At 37.8% G+C, this 22,628-nt stretch overlaps 1 protein-coding gene across 1 annotated transcript in view; it reads left to right on the forward strand.

Moving 5' to 3' along the window:
- Nucleotides 1–6,680: 6,680 nt before the first annotated feature.
- Nucleotides 6,681–22,628, forward strand: part of LOC764695 (genetic suppressor element 1) — a 39,195-nt gene continuing 23,247 nt past the window's right edge. The window contains exons 1-4 of the mRNA XM_030975974.1: nucleotides 6,681–6,925; nucleotides 14,938–15,110; nucleotides 18,899–19,023; nucleotides 19,371–19,577. Of these exons, the coding sequence (XP_030831834.1) occupies nucleotides 19,405–19,577 (173 nt within the window). The 5' untranslated portion in view covers nucleotides 6,681–6,925; nucleotides 14,938–15,110; nucleotides 18,899–19,023; nucleotides 19,371–19,404. The remainder of the gene's footprint in view (nucleotides 6,926–14,937; nucleotides 15,111–18,898; nucleotides 19,024–19,370; nucleotides 19,578–22,628) is intronic.

The following is a 22,628-nucleotide window of genomic DNA, read 5'->3' on the forward strand; positions in this document are numbered from 1 at the left end:
TTTTAAGACCAATGAAAATACATGTGCAAATTCTAAAAAAAAAAAATCATGAACAAGGAAATACAAAATCAATAATTCCATCACTGCATCGCATGAGTATTTGTATTTGAAATAAAATATGACCAATGGGTTGCTTTTGTTAGGAAAACACTATAGCAGAGACTCATTTAAAATCAGTGTAAGGCCATTTCAATATCCTTGTGCATCATTCAATGAAATGTGCAAACTTATAATCTGCACATTCATTTTTTTGTAGGCAAGGCAGTAGGACATAGGAATCGACCTTAAGTTGATTTCTTGAAGTTTCTGTGATCATGTTGGGAATATGTGATTCTTTGAACTCTATTTTTGGAATGTGAATTCAGTCTTTACATTGTATACCAAACACTCATCTTCTGAAGATATGAACTTAGTGCATATGAAAGCCAATGTCTTGATACCTTATGTACCGTCTTCATACCTTAGGTACCGTCTTAGATGTTACCTTAAGTACCGTCTTAGATGTAACCCTAGGTACCGTCTTGATACCTTGGGTACCGTCTTAGATGTTACCTTAAGTACCGTCTTAGATGTTACCCTAGGTACCGTCTTGATACCTTATGTACCGTCTTAGATGTTACCTTAGGTACCGTCTTAGATGTTACCTGAAATCCAATGTATTGATAACTTAAGTATCGTCTTAGATGTTACCTAAAAGGTCTCAAGTACCATATTTTAAAAGTGTGAATGGTATTTTTAGTTTTGTTGATATCACTGTGCATAATTGCAAATGTACAGAGGAGTAAGTGGCTGTGTCTTGATATCATTGTAGCTTTGACTGGCAGTCATAGTTGTTTAGTTACTTTGAAGCAAAAAGGGCAGTAAATATGGACAAACCAGTATCCAAGCCACCTTACTTGTTGTGCAGTGAGGATAAGGGTATGTCTGTGCACAAGTGCATTGAAATCATACACCATCTATCAGGCTATATACATACATACATACATACTTCTATCTTTGCATACAGGGCAGGTTGGTGCACTTCTGCGCACAATTTTCAAACCCTTTACTCTCTAATGGACATTTCATGTATGATTGACATGTTAATGGTGGATTCTAAGACATTTCAGGGCTCAATGTCTCTACTGCCTGACGGCTTGAAATGTTAGAAGGGAAAGGGTCATTGTTCCCTGCCATTTCAACGTGGTGATTTCCCTGTTGAAAAAAATGTCAGTGAAAAACACTTTTGTAGATTTCTCAGGTTTTCAAGAAAAGATGGAAAAATTGTCGGCTTTGAGCTTGAAACAACTTTGTGAATGTGAATTTAGCTTTCAGTTTATTATATCTTTTGTGTGTGCATGGAGTAATCAATGTATTGATATATGTAAGTGTTCTCATGTTGATTTATCTGCTCAGAGCCATGTAGAGTTAATGCAATGTTGGCTCTTGTCAGCTAGAGCAGTGCATTGCTTTATATTGCTTCCACAATCAAATCATTCAAATTTAAAAGAAAAATCTGGATCAAATACGTTGAAATAATTACATTTAACAGTGAAATTAAATATGTTTCCAGTGATTTGATAGAATAATGCAAGAAATGTGTCACTTGCTTCAGAGTTTTGATACCCCCCCCCCCTCCCCCTTGAGATAAACATAATAATAATAATTACAGTGCTTATATAGCGCCTAACACTTACTTTGTCAGAAGTCTCTAAGCGCTCTACAATAATGCAGCATAATTACCCTGGCTTTAGCAGTGCAGCTGTTACGCGCGCTGCGTTTCAAGGAATAAATTCCTACCAGGTACCCATTTACTTCACCTGGGTGGAGTGTGGCAAATGTAGATCAATGTCTTGCCAAGTGCTCTGTATTTAAGGGAATTCATGCTACACAGATCATATTACTTGCTCTGACATTGTTGAAGTAATATACATGTAATAGGCTTAACATGTAATTGATATGATTGAAATCATAAATATAATTCAGGTTTACACACTACCTGCATAATTCACTGCTACTATCTCTTTGATCACCAAGCCATTGAAGGAACAGCTTACAGGAATTTAGAGAGGTTATTAAACTCTAACGTATAATTAAAGAGAAGAAGAGAGAGAGAGAGTGAGGGAGAGATAGAGATACAATGTAGACAATTGACATACATTGTATTAAGAGAGAGAGAGAGAGAGAGAGATCAATGTACTTTTGATGATTGCATTTACTATTGCTTTTTCTCTCAAGTACTTCAAATATACAAGTTAACAGCTTTCTGGCTTAGAGCAGATGCGGTGTACTTGTTACATGTTACAGGCATCTCAAAAACCACTTTGTGTTCTTGCACCTTTGCTTCCCCTTGACAAGAAGTCAATAAGCCATTAGCTGTACTTTGCACAAAGTCATTATTCTCCCATTTTGGACTGATCTATGGTATAAAAGTTGGAATGATCTGGCAAATCTGATCTTTTAAATTATGGATGCATGTATTGCATGCTTCTTCACTAAATAGCTTCTCTTTGTTTGTTTCTGTTGTTGAAACAAAATTCAGAACCAGCATTGCCATTGTGTCAGAAGATTAAAAACATGAGGAATGGTATCATGTTAATTATATAGACTTTATGCTCAGAGAATTAGATAAAAGAGTGAAAATGATATAACTTTCTGTGTTTTTGATGGAGATGACTATTAAGTATAACAATTTTGCAGACTTAATACTAATAAAATAAACACATTAATAATTGTGTAGGCCTGATGATTAGGCATGTTGAAATAAGAATAGAAAATAAATCATCACATGGATTACGTAATAAAATTGGATTGATAATAGAGTAATCTTGACTTTTATCTGGTAATGGACAGGGTCTTATTTCTTCCACGCCAAAAGCGCTCAGCCAAACTGGAATTATCGGTGTTGGATGATGTGCTGTGCTATCATGAATAGTTAATCGAAAGGCTAAGAAGACGGAAAAAGAGAGGGATTTGTGTGTGGCGTCTAATCATTCCTTATTTAATGGTTTGCATGGATTGGTATTGGGTTGTGAAGCGTGTGTGTGTGTGTCGTGGTGGGTGCTGGTTTGAGGTGGCTGGCGGTAAATTGAGTGGTTGAGCGCGTCAGGGCATATCGCCTTTCAAGACCAAGCTAGCTGGCATCCTGGATTTTGCTGGCCTTTTCTGCTTGATTGTTGACCCGGCCTTTCTGACTCTTCTCTCTCTTCTCTCTCTCTCTCTTCTCTCTTCTCTCTTCTCTCTCTCTCTCTCTCTCTCTCTCTCTTCTCTCTCTTCTCTCTCTTCTCTCTCTCTCTCTCTTCTCTTCTCTCTTCTCTCTCTCTCTCTCTCTCTTCTCTCTCTCTCTCTCTTCTCTCTCTCTTCTCTTCTCTCTCTTCTCTCTCTCTTCTCTCTCTTCTCTCTCTTCTCTCTCTCTTCTCTCTCTCTTCTCTCTTTTATCTCTCTTCTATATCCACATAATTTCTTTTTCTTTTTTATCTTTCCTTTACATTATATCTTTGTCTTTTGCTGTTCTTTTTTCCTTCTTCTTTATTCTCCCATTCTCCCTCTCTCCCTTCATGTGTCCACCCCTCTCTCTCTCTCTATCTCCTTCTGTTTCTCTCTTCACCTCTCCTTTTCTCTCCTCCACCCCCCCCCCCCTTCTCTCTCTCTCTCTTTTCCCCTCTGCTTTTATCCTCACTTTGTTCCTTGTAATCTATCTGTTTTCAACATCATTTCCCTTGATAATCCATTTTGGCTCATAGTAATCTTTTGTAAATTCCTTTTTCTGCTAATGGGGATTCATAGAAAGAATGCATCTATTTATGTCATTGTCATAATACATGTATATTAAATTCCTATTTGTTTTTAATTTGATTTTATATCCACTTCTTTTTAAAAAGAGAGAATTAAGATACAACATGCAATTCAGCATTTTGTTCTACATCTTATTTCTATACTTATGTTTTACATGAGTGGAAATGGAAGGCAGCCTTCCAACACTCATGTTAACATAGTATATATATATATGTAAATTAAAGAAAGAGAAATGGGGGAATGAGAGTGAGAAATAGAGGGGGAGGGGGGTATATATAATGTTTAGTCTAAATGGGTAATCCACCCTGATATTAAGTTGGTTCTAATAGAAGCAGAGAATTGAGAGGAATAAGTCAGTGAAAGTTTGAGCAAATTATGAATAAAAATGATAAGAGAGTTATGGATTTTCCCTCTATATGACTATAAGGAAATGAAGCACTTATTTGAATGTAGCTTACTGAATATCTATCACTTAAAGAAGGAAAAAAGCACTCTGTGTATGAAAGCAATTAAAGTACATCCTCAAAGAATTGTCAAGGCCACAAGAAATGTGATGAAACCCCCTTCCTCAAAACACACTTTACTCCTTGCATGAGCATGTTTGTCTTTTGTGCATGCACCTTGATGTGCATTTCATGTTTGCATTCCTTATTTTCTCACCATCCACCTCATGCATTAGTCTCTTTTTACTAAACGTTTTAATAAAATCTACGTTCGAAAATCCTCCCTTGTACCATTTAGCCAGACTGGAAATTAAAGACTGGTCACGTCTTAGCATGCTTCTTTCTCTTTCCCATTAGCTTGCATAATTGAAGACTGCTCATAAATTGCATGTTAGAGATCGAGCATGTCTGTGCATACAAAATGGAGAGCATTTTCTCTCCTTTTTTTTTCCTTTTGAGGAGGAAGGGTCTGGCATTCCACTCTTCTGCTCTTCTTCTCTCTCCACCTTTCTATCAATTCTCAGTATTCTTTGCCACTTTCTTATTGATCTTTCTATCCTCTGTTCTATTGTATTCCTTGTTTCTTGTGCCTTTTCAAAATTGTCCTTTTCTTCTATCACTTTCATATACCCAAGTCACCAACACCAGACTGAAAATATACCAAATTAAAACTCACATTAACCTTTAAAAAATGGCAAAAAATAGGTGTTTTTGGAGTTGGTTTGGATTCAGTTTGGCAGTGTGACTGAAGTATTATTTATTTTTCTCTTCAATCTCTCTGTCTGTGTTTTGGTCTCTTTCTTTTCTTCTCCATTTCTCTCACTGTCCCTCCCTCTCTCTCTCATTTGTTCTGTCTTTATTTCTTTAACTATCTCTACTCTACCTTTATCCATTCTCAACTTTTTTTTGCAAGGAATCCAGCCCTCCTCTTGAGTAAACAATTATTTTTTGTAAAGAATATTTTTGTGGGATCATATAACTCTAAATGTTATCTGCACTTATGACACTGGAAGTAAGATGTAATTTTCACAATCTGTCGGTCTGCTACATTGTCTTAAAATGTTACTAGCATCTGCTACATTGTCTTAAAATGTTACTAGCATCTGCTACATTGTCTTAAAATGTTACTAGCATCATGAAAAAATTAATCATGAAAAGTTACTTTACAATTTGTTAATAATGATACTGTATATTTTTAAAGCAAATCTTAATTGGTCTTTAAAGTTTCCTTTATTACAATGCAGCACAAATGTTATAAACATGAAAAGTTGGAAATAGATGATGCAATTATTGCAAAAATTCCACTCTTCTGATGACAATTCCTCAAGCATGGTTTAATCAGGGACATTAATATTGTGCCTGGTTTCATAATATCAAGAACATCCTTAAGATAACATTTTCCATCATCTTATTTATAATAATTTTTACTGCATTGCAGGAGGATAACTGTTGTAAACAAAAAGAAGTCAAGAAGCATAAAGAAAGGACTGGTTCTTTTGTAAAAGAAAGCTTGTGGAATGTGATATATAAGCTTTCATGATAACATATCTGCACATTTTGATTATATAAAAGATTACTTTGATGAAAAAGTGCAATAATAGTGAGGAAGGAGCTCAAATCTCTCAAGTTAAATAATGCATCAGTTGTAAACAATTCTAACTCATTGTTAACAAGCTCTTAATCAGTCATGGTCATGATATTTAACTATTCCCATCAAAACTAGCATCTTCTTTGTTTATTTTTATATAATCATTCTTTTCCTTTCTTTTACCCAAATTCTTTGAATTCCAAATCCTTTTCCCTTAAACCTGGATCATGTTCTTTCTTCGTACGCCTTTTTCTGCTTTTCATATTTTCTTCACTTTTTTTCTTTTATCTTCATTTATTTCTGATTTATGCTGTTCTTTCTCCTCTCTCTTTTCTCTCTCTATCTCTCTCTTTCTCTCTCTTTCTCTCTCGCTCTCTATCTGTGTATCTATCTACCTCGTTCTCTGCCATTGTCTGCCCATACTTTCTTCTTTCTTTTTCTTTCTTTTTCTTACACTGTATATCTGTCACTCCTTTGGGATCCTCTCAACCTCTATTATATTCAATTTTCTTTTGTATTTCTCCCTGGCTCCTGCTTTTGAACAAAAAAAATCATAACCATGACAAATTCCATTGCATACCTCCATCAACCAAAAATTATTAACGCTCCCTTCCTTTTTCTCTCCCAATCTCTTTTACTTGCTCTCACTCTCTTTTTCTCATACTTTGCGTCTCTCTCTCTCTCTCTCTCTCTCTCTCTCTCTCTCTCTCTCTCTTTCTCTTTCTCTCTCTCTCTCTCTCTCTCTCCCACTCCCTCCCTCCCTCTTTCACCCCCTTTCTCATATTTATCTACACTTTTCCATCTCTCTCTCTCTCTCTCTCTCTCCCTCCCCCTCCCTCTCTCCCTCCCTCCCCCCTCCCTCTCTATCTAATCCACCACTATCCAGGCCACCTCCCCCCTGGACCAAGCACCAAACCCCCTCCCTTGACCGTGGTATCCTCCGCTAACAGCAAGGCTAACCGTACTACCGCTACCGTAACCCCCTTCAGCCAATCAGCCAGCACCGTCACGGTGACCAGTGGCAACGGCGGTGCAGGCACCAACCAGGCCTTGGCCGCCACTCGCACCTCCAGCTTCGCGGCCGCCCTGCGTAAACTGGCCAAGCAGGCCAACGACAATGGTAAGAACTAAGAAGAAGAGCTCTCTCTAGAGGTATAGTCTTTGTAGCTACCCTTCCCTGTCAGCTGAGGGCCGTCAAAGGAGTCGCAGATATGTTCTGCAAGGAGTTATTGATGCGAAATCAATGCTCAAGGGCCCAGTAAAACAAAGCTTAGCAATTGATCGTATGATTGTTATTTCTGATTGATTGCATTGCACACTATGTGCAATCAATGAACAAAATCAATAGTACGATCAATTGCTGAGCTTTGTGTTACAAAACAGAGAAATAGCCATTGAGGATTTTGTTGTTGTAATTCTTATCTCAGATCGTAATTGTTCATTTTTTGAGAACGCCGAATGATCATAACTCTTTGTACAAGAGCCGTCACGATCAAAGGGGTCAAAATTCTTCATTTCTGTATTTTCCTTTCTGATCTCCATTCGCAAAATAATGAAATGATCTGACTATGTTCTGTTTCTGTCATTGCACAGACACTCCCAGATCATTAGAACCAGGGGGAAAATACACAGGGGCTCGGGACGAATAAGCCCCGAAATGCCCAAAAGAGCCCCCGAAAGTCTTTAGAGAGCCCCCAAATTTTGCATAGAGTTCAATGCAAAACAAATTAAAGAGTGTTATTTTCATGCAAGCAAGCTTGAAAAGCAGCCCCCGAAATTGTTCAAGAAATTATTTTCACAAATTTAAAAAAATGGTCCTAATAATGGCCATCAGTTAACAAATTATTTGTCCATACATTCCTTCTTGTAGATTTCCATCTATTCTAAATCTCAGATTTATGAAATATAATTATGATGGCTACTACAGGTGATTTATATTACCTCATGTATAATTATTTTGTCCATGGAATACATTGTAAATCCCCAGAAACTGGGAGAAGGTAAATTCTTCTGAAAATAATACCAATACAAAAGAAGAAGTCCATTTATTTTTTCCTTTCTCGTTCCAAATATGATTTTATTAACATCACAATCTTACAGTGGAATTAGCCTATACTTGATCACATATTAATCAATGTTTGTAGATTAATGAATTTTCTGTAGAACTAATGGGCATGGTGTGATTACTTTAAAGAAAATTTTTTTTAGAAGGGTGAATTCATAGCACCTTATTTTAGGCAGGTAATATTGCTTTTTTAAAGCAAATAGTGTGATGACGTATTTCATCACTTAAATATAGAGGATCACTGCGAAGGAATCCTAGATGACTGTATTGTGTAGTTGTCTGGTGAGAGCCAGTAGGATGTTATATGTTTTGTATGGAGGTTACAGCATTCTGGCTCTCAATACCTACCTACCTTATACAAAGGTAATGGGTTGTAATGGTTATTGTTGTGTGAGTCAGTACCGGCCAATATGCTGATAAATGTTTTGTGTTTTTCTGTACCCGGTATATCTTTTTGAGTTGAATCTCTTTTCTGTACAATCTCTAGTTGAATTGACAGACCTTCTCTCTAACAGATCTTAAACAATATATCATCTAATGAACACCCACAGCTATGCAGCAAGAAAGAAAAAAAAGCGGGAGAAAATAATAAGTATTGGAAGATAAGAGAAATGGAGAAACAAAGTCTTTATCGCCAGAAATCTCCCTGAGTAATCTGATCCAGCCCAAGATGACGGAAATTGTCATTTGGGTTGCCATGGCAACATTGGTAACTTACTTCAGATGAAGATTTGGAAGTATTGCTTACAATTTACCTTCAAGCAACTAATGATGGATGGAGTGAGTGAGATGGGGGGAGGGGGTGAGAGAGGAGTATCTTTTTGCAGTGAAATTATTGCTCACGATATACTTGCAAGCAAGTAGAATAATGGATAAAATGGAGGAGGGGGAGAGGATGTAGAGTAGGAGGAGGGGGGGGGGGGGTACTTTCTTTGCAATTAAAGCATAATGCCCTAGCCAGACAACGTTCATGAATTTTGCTTTTTATAATAGACTCTGGTTGTGTGCGGAGGACCTGATAAACGGATGTGTCTGTCTTGAAGGTATTCATTTGTCTGCAGCATCTCAAGCGATTTGTTTGGATAGAAGCTTGAAATTATAAATATTGCAATTAGTTGTCAACCATGTTTTAATATTCGAAAACTGAGCGAAACGGAGTGCAATTTTTTAATCTCAAAATATTGCAGTATTTTCATATTTTCCGTCATTACACCATATTGATACTTTTGTACGTGATAAATTAAAGTATATTAAGACTCTCCTCCAAATATCTTTACATAAATTTATGTCCCATGGTTATTTCTGGAAAAAAATCAAAGGCAATGTCATCAACAAACCCATGGCGAAACACTCACAGAAGCGTAAGTGTAGTCTTATCGAAAGGGGTACGTGCAGTAACCTGTAGTCCCATGTACCGTTATACATGCAGAACAGTTTGTGCTGGACTCGGTGTGTATGGATCGAGCATCGTTGGGTTTTGTCTTTGTAATTGAGTATGTAAAACATGCTGATGTAAGGTCGAAATGAAGTCGAACAATGATTTATTCATAAATTGATATGGGTACTGTGAAAAATATTGTGGAGTTGCTGCAACTGTCACTCAATTTAGTTCACTACTGGACTGCAGCAGCCACAGCATAAAAAAGGTGATAAAAGATGCATTTTGCATCGGGAAGACCGCACATGCGCATTACCAACCAAACATGCCAAAACATCACTGAGCTTTTCAGTAGGTGATGTTTTCGCAAAAATGTTAACGAGAGCGCCAAACATTGCAATTTTTTTTAAATGAGGTATTTGACATTATAAATGCGCCTATTGTCAGGATGATTAGCTGATTTTGAGAGACCTACGTTAGTGGTGGTGATGGTGATGGCGGTGGTGCTGGTGGTGGTGGCGGCGGCGGCGATTTTCGTGTGCCTTCCAGATAGGTACAGAAACACCATTTTTTTTGTCCTATACTTGTATCTTAAAGCCCCTCTGTACTAGTTTGACCAGGAGGATTAGACCACCCGGGGTGGTTACTGACAGATGGTTAACTCATCAACTCGGGTCTCAATTAACCTAAGAAAAAGAGGATCACAGGGGACCAATGGTCACCGATTAGGCATTGTTTTCTATGTAGAGGGAGCAAGTAGCTACAAGTAGTACAGTGGGGCGTTAACAGTCTTGTTTTGTTTTGATTACTGAAAACATATCATTATTTTTCAGTTTGATGATGTATGGACTGAAAAATATAATTATGGAGACGTTGTCCAAGAATATTCAGAACATTCAAAGCATTTTTTTTCTTCAATTGTACATCCATTGCTCATGCATCTGTAGTGAGTACATGCTGGTGAACTACATGTATAAAGTGTTTATGAGGTAACATGCATACATTATGCCCCATCTCGGCCTCATGTCACACTACAATGGTGTAAGATAGAGTGGCAGCAGTCCTCTCATTAACCTTTGAACAAAATGAATTTTGCAACACTACTGGGGTCTTAATGGGCAGTAGAGATCATGTGGGTGTAAGTAGAAGGAATGAACGGAATACATCTATGAAGTATGAGGGGAGCTAGGCAGAACACACTCCCTTTGAAGTTCCATCTTTTGGACATATCTATTTTAAGAATTCTTGTTGAGTGTTGATTTTTTGAGGATTTTTCTGACACTGATGAAGTTTGTGGTATGGTTGATTTGCCCAGTTCTTGATATCTCATGAATGAAAATGCTAAAAGGCATTAGTTCATGGCAAGAATATCTACATTTATATATATCTTGTACCATTTTGTAAGGTCTATTGTACATTGATAGGCAGGCAAAGCCATGTTGTCCTCATGCTCATGCTTCTAAAAAGTTCTTTAGTGTAAACCATGGACCTACTGCTTCTAGAATTTGGAACACTGTACCATACTCAATATGAACAATAGAAAATCTATTCACATCAAGAAAACAATCAATCATAGACTTCACTATTTTCAGGCTACTTTGTAAGCATAGTAGATTAGTATAAAAATAACCAATATTATTTTCATTATAGTTTTTATTATTAATATGTCTCTCTACATGAAAGTCAGATGAAGAAAAATCATTGTTTTTTGTGTGTGCCTTGCTGCTCTCTACTATCTATCATGTTTCTCTCTCCGAATAGCTGAATTACTTAACTCCTAAAGAGCTGTGGTAACAAATAGTGTAATAGGTTTGGAGCCAGAAGGGCATTAACTCTGTGTATAACAATACAAGTTAACACCCTTCTGGTTTCTCTTGTTCTACAACAAATCTAGTTCTCGATTTGTCTTATTGTTACTATCACAGATCATTTAAAATAGTCATGTCATCTCACTTTGACCTTTATATACCTCATGCCCATTCCCTTCAAACTTTCCTCTTGGAAAGTGGCCAAACTATTCCTCTTCTGGAACAAATCAAATTAACCAAAATGAGAACAAAAACAAACTCCAAATCAACTTTCTTTTTATTTCAGTAGTTTGTGTTAGTAGTTAAAAGACCCAAATGAATGTGATAGGTCATTCACTGCCAAAACAACCTTGGTCCAATATTTTTGATAGGAACTGTTCATTTCCTATTACCTCCCAGTGAAGCAGATATTCATTGGTTTGATATCACTGAAGCAAAGAGAAGGGTGACTGAAACTGGAATGCTAACTCATCAATTTATATCAAGGGAACATTAATTTGAGAGGAGGCAATGGCTGCCTATGAAAATGAGAGGTATTATCAGGGATACATGTCTCTGGTAATTGATCATTCTGCAGTCTCTTTTCAAGAGAGCAGTGCAAATCATTTTTTTAAACGATGTTGGTATTGTAATATTCATGGTTCATGCAACAGTAAAATATTGTTATTTCAAACTTCAATATGATTGTAAAAGTAGTGGTGTTTATTTATTTGGTTAACAATATCGGAGAACCATCATTGAAAATGTTTGGTTGAGAAAGAATAGTGCCTTTTCAGTAACATTATTAACATAGTACAAACAACTCATGAATTGAAGATTAATGTTTCTAGCGATTCCATATGCTATTGGTGCCACCCAATTATATTTGCTTCTCCTCACCTCTGGAATGAAGCGTCAGTATGTATTTTCAAAAGTTAGTCTTACACACAGGAATTCTGAATAATGTATTATTAATGAACTGAAATATATAAAATGAAACCTAAATGTAATCAATCTTAGGTGAGCTCCCAAAAGTGACTATGCTGTGATGTGATAGGAAGGGCTTAGTCTATATTTTTCATACTAACATGCCAGTACTCAGAATCATCCTAAGCCTCAGCTCAGTGTGTGTATCCCCTTCAAATACCATTGCCTGGGATTCTACAATGTCTCACTTCTACATAATTTGTTTCTATGGGATGTCCAAGACTTGTGATGGTCCCTGGTTGAACACATCGTCATCGAGATAGAGAAAAAAAAGTATTTATCCTTGTAGCTAGGCTACTAGGAATGTGACACCTTGACTTTCTGTCCTATTTGGTGGAGAGAGTAAATGAAAGCCTAGAATCCTCCTTCTTCAAACCGAGCAAGGCAGCGTCACTTTGCGTCACTTTGCTCAGGAAGGCTTTGTACACAAGGTCTTGTTTGCTGGGACACTCCTTGGCCCCTTTGCATATCCAGTCCTTGGGTATTGAGCCCAGAAAAAGGGCTAAAGGATATATGTCCAATTTTGTGAGTTTTCTAGAGTTTATAATGCATCAAAACTAGATTTGAGTGACCATGTATTCCCAACACTGCATGAATGAGATGTGTGAAAATATAACAATTGCATAAAAGTTACCTGAACTGCCAAATAAAGCAAATGCCCCCCCCCCTCCCATCCCTGTGCAATGAAATTGCTTTTGAAATTTTCTTCTTCAAATGAGCCAAGTTCAGCTCACCATACCAACCAACAAAATGTATTGCAATTTATTGCAGGAAGTCTGAAACATCAGTATGATCATCTAGCAGCAGTATTGATAAGGTTGATAACATTTGTTGTTGTCGTTGAGTTCATCTTATAGTTATGCGATAATTAAATAGATTTGATAGTGTGATTTCCATAAGTCTGAACAGGCTACCAGTGTGATTTCTATAAGTCTGAACAGGCTACCAGTGTGATTTCCATAAGTCTGAGCAGGCTACTAGTGTGATTTCCATAAGTCTGAACAGGCTACCAGTGTGATTTCCATAAGTCTGAACAGGCTACCAGTGTGATTTCCATAAGTCTGAACAGGCTACCAGTGTGATTTCCATAAGTCTGAGCAGGCTACTAGTGTGATTTCCATAAGTCTGAACAGGCTACTAGTGTGATTTCCATAAGTCTGAACAGGCTACTAGTGTGATTTCCATAAGTCTGAACAGGCTACTAGTGTGATTTCCATAAGTCTAAACAGGCTACCAGTGTGATTTCCATAAGTCTGAACAGGCTACCAGTGTGATTTATATAAGTCTAAACAGGCTACTAGTGTGATTTCCATAAGTCTGAACAGGCTACTAGTGTGATTTCCATAAGTCTGAACAGGCTACCAGTGTGATTTCCATAAGTCTGAGCAGGCTACTAGTGTGATTTCCATAAGTCTGAACAGGCTACCAGTGTGATTTCCATAAGTCTGAACAGGCTACCAGTGTGATTTCCATAAGTCTGAACAGGCTACCAGTGTGATTTCCATAAGTCTGAGCAGGCTACTAGTGTGATTTCCATAAGTCTGAACAGGCTACTAGTGTGATTTCCATAAGTCTGAACAGGCTACTAGTGTGATTTCCATAAGTCTGAACAGGCTACTAGTGTGATTTCCATAAGTCTAAACAGGCTACCAGTGTGATTTCCATAAGTCTGAACAGGCTACCAGTGTGATTTATATAAGTCTAAACAGGCTACTAGTGTGATTTCCATAAGTCTGAACAGGCTACTAGTGTGATTTCCATAAGTCTGAACAGGCTACCAGTGTGATTTCCATAAGTCTAAACAGGCTACTAGTGTGATTTCCATAAGTCTGAACAGGCTACTAGTGTGATTTCCATAAGTCTGAACAGGCTACTAGTGTGATTTCCATAAGTCTGAACAGGCTACCAGTGTGATTTCCATAAGTCTGAACAGGCTACCAGTGTGATTTCCATAAGTCTGAACAGGCTACTAGTGTGATTTCCATAAGTCTGAACAGGCTACTAGTGTGATTTCCATAAGTCTAAACAGGCTACCAGTGTGATTTCCATAAGTCTGAACAGGCTACCAGTGTGATTTATATAAGTCTAAACAGGCTACTAGTGTGATTTCCATAAGTCTGAACAGGCTACTAGTGTGATTTCCATAAGTCTGAACAGGCTACCAGTGTGATTTCCATAAGTCTAAACAGGCTACTAGTGTGATTTCCATAAGTCTGAACAGGCTACTAGTGTGATTTCCATAAGTCTGAACAGGCTACTAGCACTATGAACATGGCTGACAAAGAAAGCGGACAAAATATACAGTTCCTCAGGTAGACAAAGGAACATCCCTTCATTGCTATTGTGTAAAAATGTGTAGAACAGGTGTCACATGCATATTCACCTTTTTACATAATAGCAGTGAAGGGATGTTCCTTTGTCTACCTGAGGAACTGTATATTTTGTCCGCTTTTTTGTCGGTCATGTTCATAGTGTAGTGTGATTTCCATAAGTCTGAACAGGCTACTAGTGTGATTTCCATAAGTCTAAACAGGCTACTAGTGTGATTTCCATAAGTCTGAACAGGCTACTAGTGTGATTTCCATAAGTCTGAACAGGCTACTAGTGTGATTTCCATAAGTCTGAACAGGCTACTAGTGTGATTTCCGGAAGTCTTACACATCTTTGATGTTTGTACTCAGTTATTATTTTATGTTTCCTGACGTCGAAGGATGCAAGCAATATATGTTTACAGTAAATTGCTTCACCATATGTCCCAAGTGCACCAACAAGGTTTTGAACCTGAAACCTTCTTGTTTTGAGACTGCTGCTCGAGCCAGTTTCTCTTCTCACACATGCTTTTTCTATTAATAAGTTCTTTTCTATAAATATATTCTCTATTCATTTCTTTTCTTATTCTCTCTTTTCATGTACAGGCCCAGATGAAATCTCGCCAAGAACCTCGCCTGCCAGTACAACACGTAGCTCTGCCTCGACCCCGTCCAAGTACCACCTAGGACCCTCGCCCCTCGTGGTGCCTACCTCCAGCCCTCCGGTCGTTACCATCGCCCCAACCCACACCACCAGCTCCACCTTGGATTCAAGAAGGGTAGGTTCATGCTTCATCATCAAGGGTTTCCTAAAAACAACTTGTAAAGAGGAATATTCAAGTCAATTCAATTCAATTCGATTCAATTCAATGCAATTCAATGCAATTCAGTGCAATTTAACATTTATTACAGACGTCATATAAAAGATCTATCATCTGTGTTTGGAGCCAGGAAGCCATTATGTCATTGTTTTATATGGAGTCAATGCCCTTCTGGCTCTTAATAGATGAAATATCACGAAGAGAACCCAACACTTATGTAAAAAAAAAAAATGTGTAATGGATCTAGATATAACTTAAAGGACATCGCAAAAATCAATAATGGTTTGTAAAAGTGATCCCTCTAACCTTTGGAAGAGTAAATTGATATATCTATCGTATGTTAAGGAAATATATGAGTTAAAGCCCTTGTGGCTCCAAGCAGATGATATGTCAAATGTCCATTTTCCTCTATAGAAATTACCCTCATCTACACTTCATCTCCATGAATGGAGGATTAAACCCCCCCCCCCCACGACCTACAACCTTCCCCAAGATAGAATTATTGGAAGAGGAAATTTGCTTGGAGGCTTGATTAGATAGACCCACTTTTCAAACAGTTCCTCGCGATTGCCCACAGTTATTACACAAATGATTAACAAAAGTCTTTAGTCCTGCACTAATAGCCACCTAACAGACCCTAGCAAGATGCCAGCAGGAATTTCTTCTATCCTCTCTATTTCTTGTCTCCATTTTGTTAAACCAAAGAGAGAAGGAGAGAAGCATAGATACTATTTCCTCATCTATAAGAACTAATAGACTGTATGATGATGTATTTATACACAGTTTACCAAAGGAAGCACACAGCTCCAAATCTATAGTGTGGGACTAATCAATATCTATTATCATAAATATTGCAAATAGAAACGATTATGATTTTAGTATCTATATAAGAGTGATTTTAATTTTTTTGGGTTGAGTATTCATCCGTCAAGTGATGTGATCAGATACAGACAGATACAAATTGATACTGCGTCATAGTTAGTGAAGCACACCACTGCCTGCCACAGTCATTAGCAAAGAAACGTAGAAGATTGGAACTAAATCCCTCTGCATTTTAATATTCCAAGTCAATCGGAAATCTGTCATGATATTTTGTTGGTACCTTGGAGAGTTGAAAATTACAGAATCAATTATTTTGAATGTAGCTTTCAAAGACAGTATTTGCTTCATGGCTGAACTCCCCCGTCCTTACTTATAAAACCCTGAATAAATCACTACTGCCAGCTTACTGAAAGTTATCCATGTCCTTAGCTACCGCAAATAAATGCAAGCTTCATCAACCTCTTACGTACATCTATATACGACTGCAGCAAGTTGTAAGACGGATTGCAATGCACTCTACCTGCACTTTTCCTTTCCTTTCATTAGAGAAGGAAGAAGGGGGGGGGGGGGTGTCAGTGTTAAGATACTCCATCACAATATGGTCCATTACTCGCTTCTACCCGCACCACGTAACATTGAGTCCCATCTAAGATTACACCGTTTGGGTATATGCCTGGCTTCTTGGGCAGAGTCCCCGCACTAGGATTCATCGGGGGAAGAGAGCTAAAAAGCAAGCAAATATGATGAGTTGCACCGACTCACATGGCCCTATCCTATCATTGGCTTGTTGTTGCCGCTTTATGAGATGTCTCATCTCTGGAGATGCTGGCGACCGTGTTGACATGACACAATTGTTCACGTTTATTCAACACAGATGTCAAAGTGGAAATAGTCATCTAAATTACCAATATCATAGAGACACGTATGACATCATCCCTTGGCTGGCCCTATTCTGTCCTCATCAATTCATATTTCAATCTATTCCTATAAAAAGCAATATCACGCTTTTGAGGAATAAATCTGTAACATTGGTCACTCTTTGGTTTCTAATAAAAGATTTTTATATCTCAAAGGCTGATGAGATTAAAATTGATCCAAGCTGTTCGTAATCTGTACATCTCTAATTCAAACTTTGAACTATTTAACGTACTGCAAGCTCTTGAGGCTACACATTTGTGGAGATTAAAACTGCTTTTCATTACTATGGAGACTTTCAGAAAGATTAATTTTTCTTTTAGTTGACCATTTCAAGTGGTGTGAAGAGAATTTGTTGGTAGCCTCAGTAAACTCAATTTTACAAAATGCATCTCTTTTTCTATAATTATTCAAAAATTGAATTGAATTGAATTGAATTATTATGCCTCTGTTTACCAAAGGTTGAGCCGGAGGCATTATGTTTTCAGGTTGTCCACCCGTCCATCCATCGTTATTGTGCAATGTCTCAAGAACCACTTGAGATATGAACTTCAAACTTGAACCATAGGAAGACAATCTGAGTAGATTTTGGAGTAACTAGGTCAAAGGTCGAAAGTCACAGAGGTCAACTAATGATCATTTTGAAGCGCAATTTTTTTTTGGCTTCAATATAACACCATATCACAGACGCTGATAACACGTAGGGTCGTGCATCTCAGATTTAACATTGTTAAACGATCCCTTTAAACATCGCTCTAAATGTTTTTAAAAATGTAATGCTTTGTTCAGATAAGAAGTGGTTAGCTGTACCGTTTTTGGTTGTTGTTTTAATTAGTGCTGTAGTCAAACGTTTAACTGTCCGGTATCCGACCGCCCAAGGCGGATTCCGTTTTCAATTGGACGGTTTCGTTTTCCCGTTTTTTTTTTTTTTTTTTTTAAAGTTTCGATTTATGCCCCTCCACCTGGCACTATGCCTGGCAATGTCTCCCAGCTCAGTAATCGGTGTGATGACTTACCACTTGGAAACTAGAACATCACTCCAATTTGTCTGTCATCTTGGTTTGAGAGTAATCTTTGTAATAGATCTCAATATATATTCATCCAAGTTTAACACATGGTGTACCACAAGGTTCTGTCCTAGGTCCTCTACTGTTTTTAATTTACTTTAATGATCTTACACATTATTCTAAAACGACATTGTTACTATTATTTGTGACTAGTTCACAAGCACAAATCGGCGCCTTCAGTTAAATCACCTTCCTGCTTTTTCACACGGCCAAAAAAAAAAAAAAAAAAAAAAAAAAAAAAAATGATTTTGACAGGCGGTTAAACGGAATTGGAGATATCCGTGATGTTACAGCACTAGTTTTAATGATGTAAAGTGCAATACCCTTCACATTTGCTATCTTGTAACACAGAGCTAAGTGAATGGTATGCATAGGATCTTTGTTGAAAGAGTTGCCATTCATTTACATGTAGAAACTACACGGTTTGCTGTATTATATATGAATCAGGCGTTGAATGTGTGTAGTAGTGGGGTAAGCAAGTGAGCATGTTCTCTATTCTTGTCAGTATCTTGCTTGGGTCGCTTTCGTCAATTTGAATTACCTTTGTCATAAAAAGTGCAGCGCTACAGGTATACTCTACATGTTGACCAAGTTGCCCTGTTTTTCATGGTTAGCCAAGATATGCTAATGAGCAAGTAAAGGTTATTGTTATTGATTTCTAATTATTAAAAATCCTAAGGAATGTGTGTTATGGCAAGATTCATTAAGTCAGTATGGAACATATGTTTTTTTTAAACCCTGCTGCATTGGCTAAGAAAAACATCTTCTGGATATTCATTCATTAAAAAGGAATAAAAAAGACATTCTATGTGAAATTGTAGTACACTATACATATGTTTACATGGCATTTAAGTGATAAGAATCATTGGGTGAAAGCAACCCCTATTGATGTCCACAATGCATGATTTTATATTTGGTTTCTTTCTTATTTGTTACCTGTAGGAGCTTGAAAGAAGAAGTCAAAGCAACTCAGTAGATCGTAGCCTTGGTAGGTCACTATCAGGAGAGAGTGCTTCATCTATCTGGAGAGGAAAAGAGAGCCCAAGTCTAGGGCTAGGTCCAAGGAGGTGAGAGATACGACCCTTTGCTCAATTTTTTTTTATCTTATTGCCTCTTATTTCTAAAGTTCAAACAACTTAAATTCAACATTTTGTTATTCTAAAGTTCAGGAGCAGGGTGACAAAGGGCAGAGAGGCTTGACAATTTGAGGTGTAGAGGACACATGAGCGTCAAAAAGCCCAGACCTCAAAAATATCAAGATTAAAAAAAGGCTCTTGCATACAGATCGTGAAAATGTCATTTAGAACTCCCTCCAAAAATGTAAGGGTGAAGCCCTGCTCTGGTATTGTTGATTTCAAAAGAATCGGCAAGTGAGTAAATTAAATCCATGATTCTCTTTGGTTGCCCTTGACAGACCACTAGCCCAATTACCGAGCAAGTCGGAGGAGATGGCTGGGAGGGGCTTTCAGCCGTACCGTGCTGGAGAAGACCCAATCAGACCCCCGACAGCCACACCCCACCATCTAGCGGCATACGACCCCGCTGCCATGGCTCAAATCTCTTCATATCCATTCCATCCGGCGTTCCTCACACCAGCAAACCTTCAATATCCAACTTTCAGGTTTGTAACAAAATTGTGTTATTCTGTCATCCACTATTTTCACCTCTCTTTCGTCCCACCCCCCCCCCCCAATGCCTCCTTTTCCCCTCACCAGATTTCCCCATGCCCTGTTAGCTTCTGGTATTTAACACCTTCATATGCTAACTCCTATCCACCCCCCCCCCCCCTCCATTATATTTTAATAAAATTATGTTTGGATGAGAAAGTTTTGTATAGTATTAATTTGTTTTAAATAATTTACATAGCATTTGAAGTTTTTGCTTCTTGCAATAACAGTATGTTGTTTTGGAGGTTGTTGAGTGTGACCTTTGAGGGAGTTGTTCAATAAGACCTGTTGTCTAGGAAAGATCCTAACTTAGAGATGATGCCTAATGAGAAAGGCCACCCACCATTCACTTCACTTCCACATGGAGTCCTCATCATTCCGCTTACATATGTCTCTAAATACTACCATTGATGCTTTTAAAGAGTTCATTTGCCCGCTGTGTACAAGTGGAAAAGTACATGCTGTCTATGTCGTGGTAAAGACGTCATTCTGGATGTTTTCTGCCGCTTATACTTGTATGCAGTCATGCCTTTTTATAGGGTGTAATCACCCATGTGGCATTTCAAGAGTAATGCCATACTCAGGCAAAGACCCTTGGCAAGAAGAAGCATTAGAAGACACAGAGAAAGAGAGAGAGAGAGAGAGAGGGGGGGGGGGGGGGGCTGCTATTATTTCTAGCTCATCAGTCCCTGATCTGACTGTTTCCATTCAGGGAAGCCAGGGCAAGGATTGAGAGTAGAACTTAAGGATTGAAACAAGGAGAGAAAGAATAAGAGAAAGGGATGGAGATGGCAGAGAGAGAGAGAGAAAAAAAAAAATGAAGAAAGAGAGAGAGAGAGACAGAGACAGAGACAGAGACAGAGAGAAGGGGTGTTAGAGGGAGAGGGAAGACAGAAGCAAGCAAGCTATCATTATAGCTACCTGACAATCAATAATTGCTAAGATTACGTAGTGATTACGTTGATTGAAATCATGAGACTTCTTCCAAATTAAGATCAAGAAATTAAATCTTGGATTTTAAAGGAGTGATTTAAATAAAAGTCTGATCTGCCGAGATTTAAAAAAGTATGACCATTGAAACTACACATTATAAACATATTTAAAAGAAGTAAATCTCACATTATTTGGGATTACAGAGACCAATGATAACTTTGTGGTTTTTTTAAGGAGCTGCATAATAACAAGCTTCTGTAATCTCCTAAGGAAAGGAAGACAGACAAAGAGGCATCAAGCATTGTTTACTAACAATCTCAAAATTAGAATGTTCTCAAGAAATTTGTGAGAACATTAACATTGTATTTGTTATCTTGATTTGCCCTGATTTCGCATCATTTACTTCCAAATGTCAAAACAAAATAAAGGTAGCTTTAAGATCAAATTTCCCCAGGTCATTACGGAAAACAATGACGTACAAGGTAGGCACAGTAGATTATTGTCTTCGCCCAAACAAGCTTGTAACCCCCTCCAGTGGAAATAGGGCAAGACGAAGAATACAAATAAGATATCAATCAAGTAACATTTGGATGAACTGCTGATTGGAGAAGGCAAGATATATCTATTAAAGAAAAGCATTGATGAAGTTACCCAGAGAATGGAGATGCTCCCAAACACGGGAGAAGTTGGCTGACATTTTGGTGAACTGCTTTTTTGAGTAAGCGATGTATCGTTTTGTTTTTTTTCTGTTAAAGGAGATATCAGGAGAGTAAATATGGAAGCTTTTGATGCTCAAACACGGGTGAAATAGGGTGACATTTTGATGAACTACAAAATCAGGATGTGATGTGAGGGGAGGGGGGGGGGCAGCTTTGCATATGCGAGCGATTCCAGCGAGAGAACAACATTAATGTAGAGGACAGAGATCCGAGATGACTCGACGTTTTGTTGCGGTTGCTATTATTGCGCTATCCAGGAAGGAAGGGACCCTTTATCTTGGTCCCTGATCAATGTCTGCTGTCCTCCTATCCCGCTGACTGAAAAATGACTTTCACCTTCCCCAGATTGACGAAGAACAAATTTACCAGCCTTAGTTCCCAGGTCTTGCCAAGTAAGATTACGCCTAAATACCTCTTTTGTTTTTTAAGGATAGACAAATATGCTTTTTGCCAAATATTTTGAGAATGGAGCAATCCAACATACAATTAGTTCTATCTTTTGTAAATTCACAGCTTTTAAAGATGTTACACAGGGATCCAATTTTCCAAAGGCAATTAAGACTGTTTTTCAGTTTCTTGAAATGGCGGAAACAATTACTGTGCAGCAAATAAATCATACACCCATGAATAAATAACAGGATGTATTGTACAATGTAAGTGCATTATATCATCAATTGTAGTATAAATGTATGAATTATACTGAATATCGTAGACTTGGCTTTTTCAAAGACATGTCTACAAATGATAGGAAAAAGTAACAGTACTATATTGTTGAAGAGAAAAATTAAAAGGAATATATAGGGATCATCAGAAATATTAAAAAGGATCTTTTTGTGTGGGTTTTTGTTTGTCTCTATTTCTGTCTCTGTCTTTTTCTCTTTCTCTCTGTCTCTCCTTCTCTGCTTCTTTGTTTCTATTTCTCTTTCTGTTCGTTTGTGTGTTTGTCTACTTTCTCTATCTATACATGCCTCTCTTTGTCTGTCTGTTTCAGTCTTCATCTCCGTCTCTGTCCATCTATATATATATATATCTCTCTTTCTATCTCTTTCTCTCTCTCTCCCTTCCTCCCCCCCCCCCCCCTCCCTCCTTCCCTCTCTTTCTCTCTCCTAGAGTCTACTTTTGTGTCATTAGTTTGTGAGGACAATATCCTCTCTGCTCTGTATCATGTCAATTTCCATTGATGGGAGAGAGTAAAAGAGGAAAGAGTGGTGTGTTCCAAACAATGGCTATCTATTTACTCTCACAGTATTTTGCTCTGAATCTAGTCACTTGTAAGTCATCATCACTTTTAGACCATTGATTTAGAGCAGTGCGAGGTTGGTAAGCTGCTGGTATTAATTAATATAGGGTTTA

The sequence above is a fragment of the Strongylocentrotus purpuratus genome, unplaced genomic scaffold (genome assembly GCF_000002235.5).
Source record: "Strongylocentrotus purpuratus isolate Spur 01 unplaced genomic scaffold, Spur_5.0 spur5_scaffold_8, whole genome shotgun sequence".
NCBI classification, from domain to species: domain Eukaryota; kingdom Metazoa; phylum Echinodermata; class Echinoidea; order Camarodonta; family Strongylocentrotidae; genus Strongylocentrotus; species Strongylocentrotus purpuratus.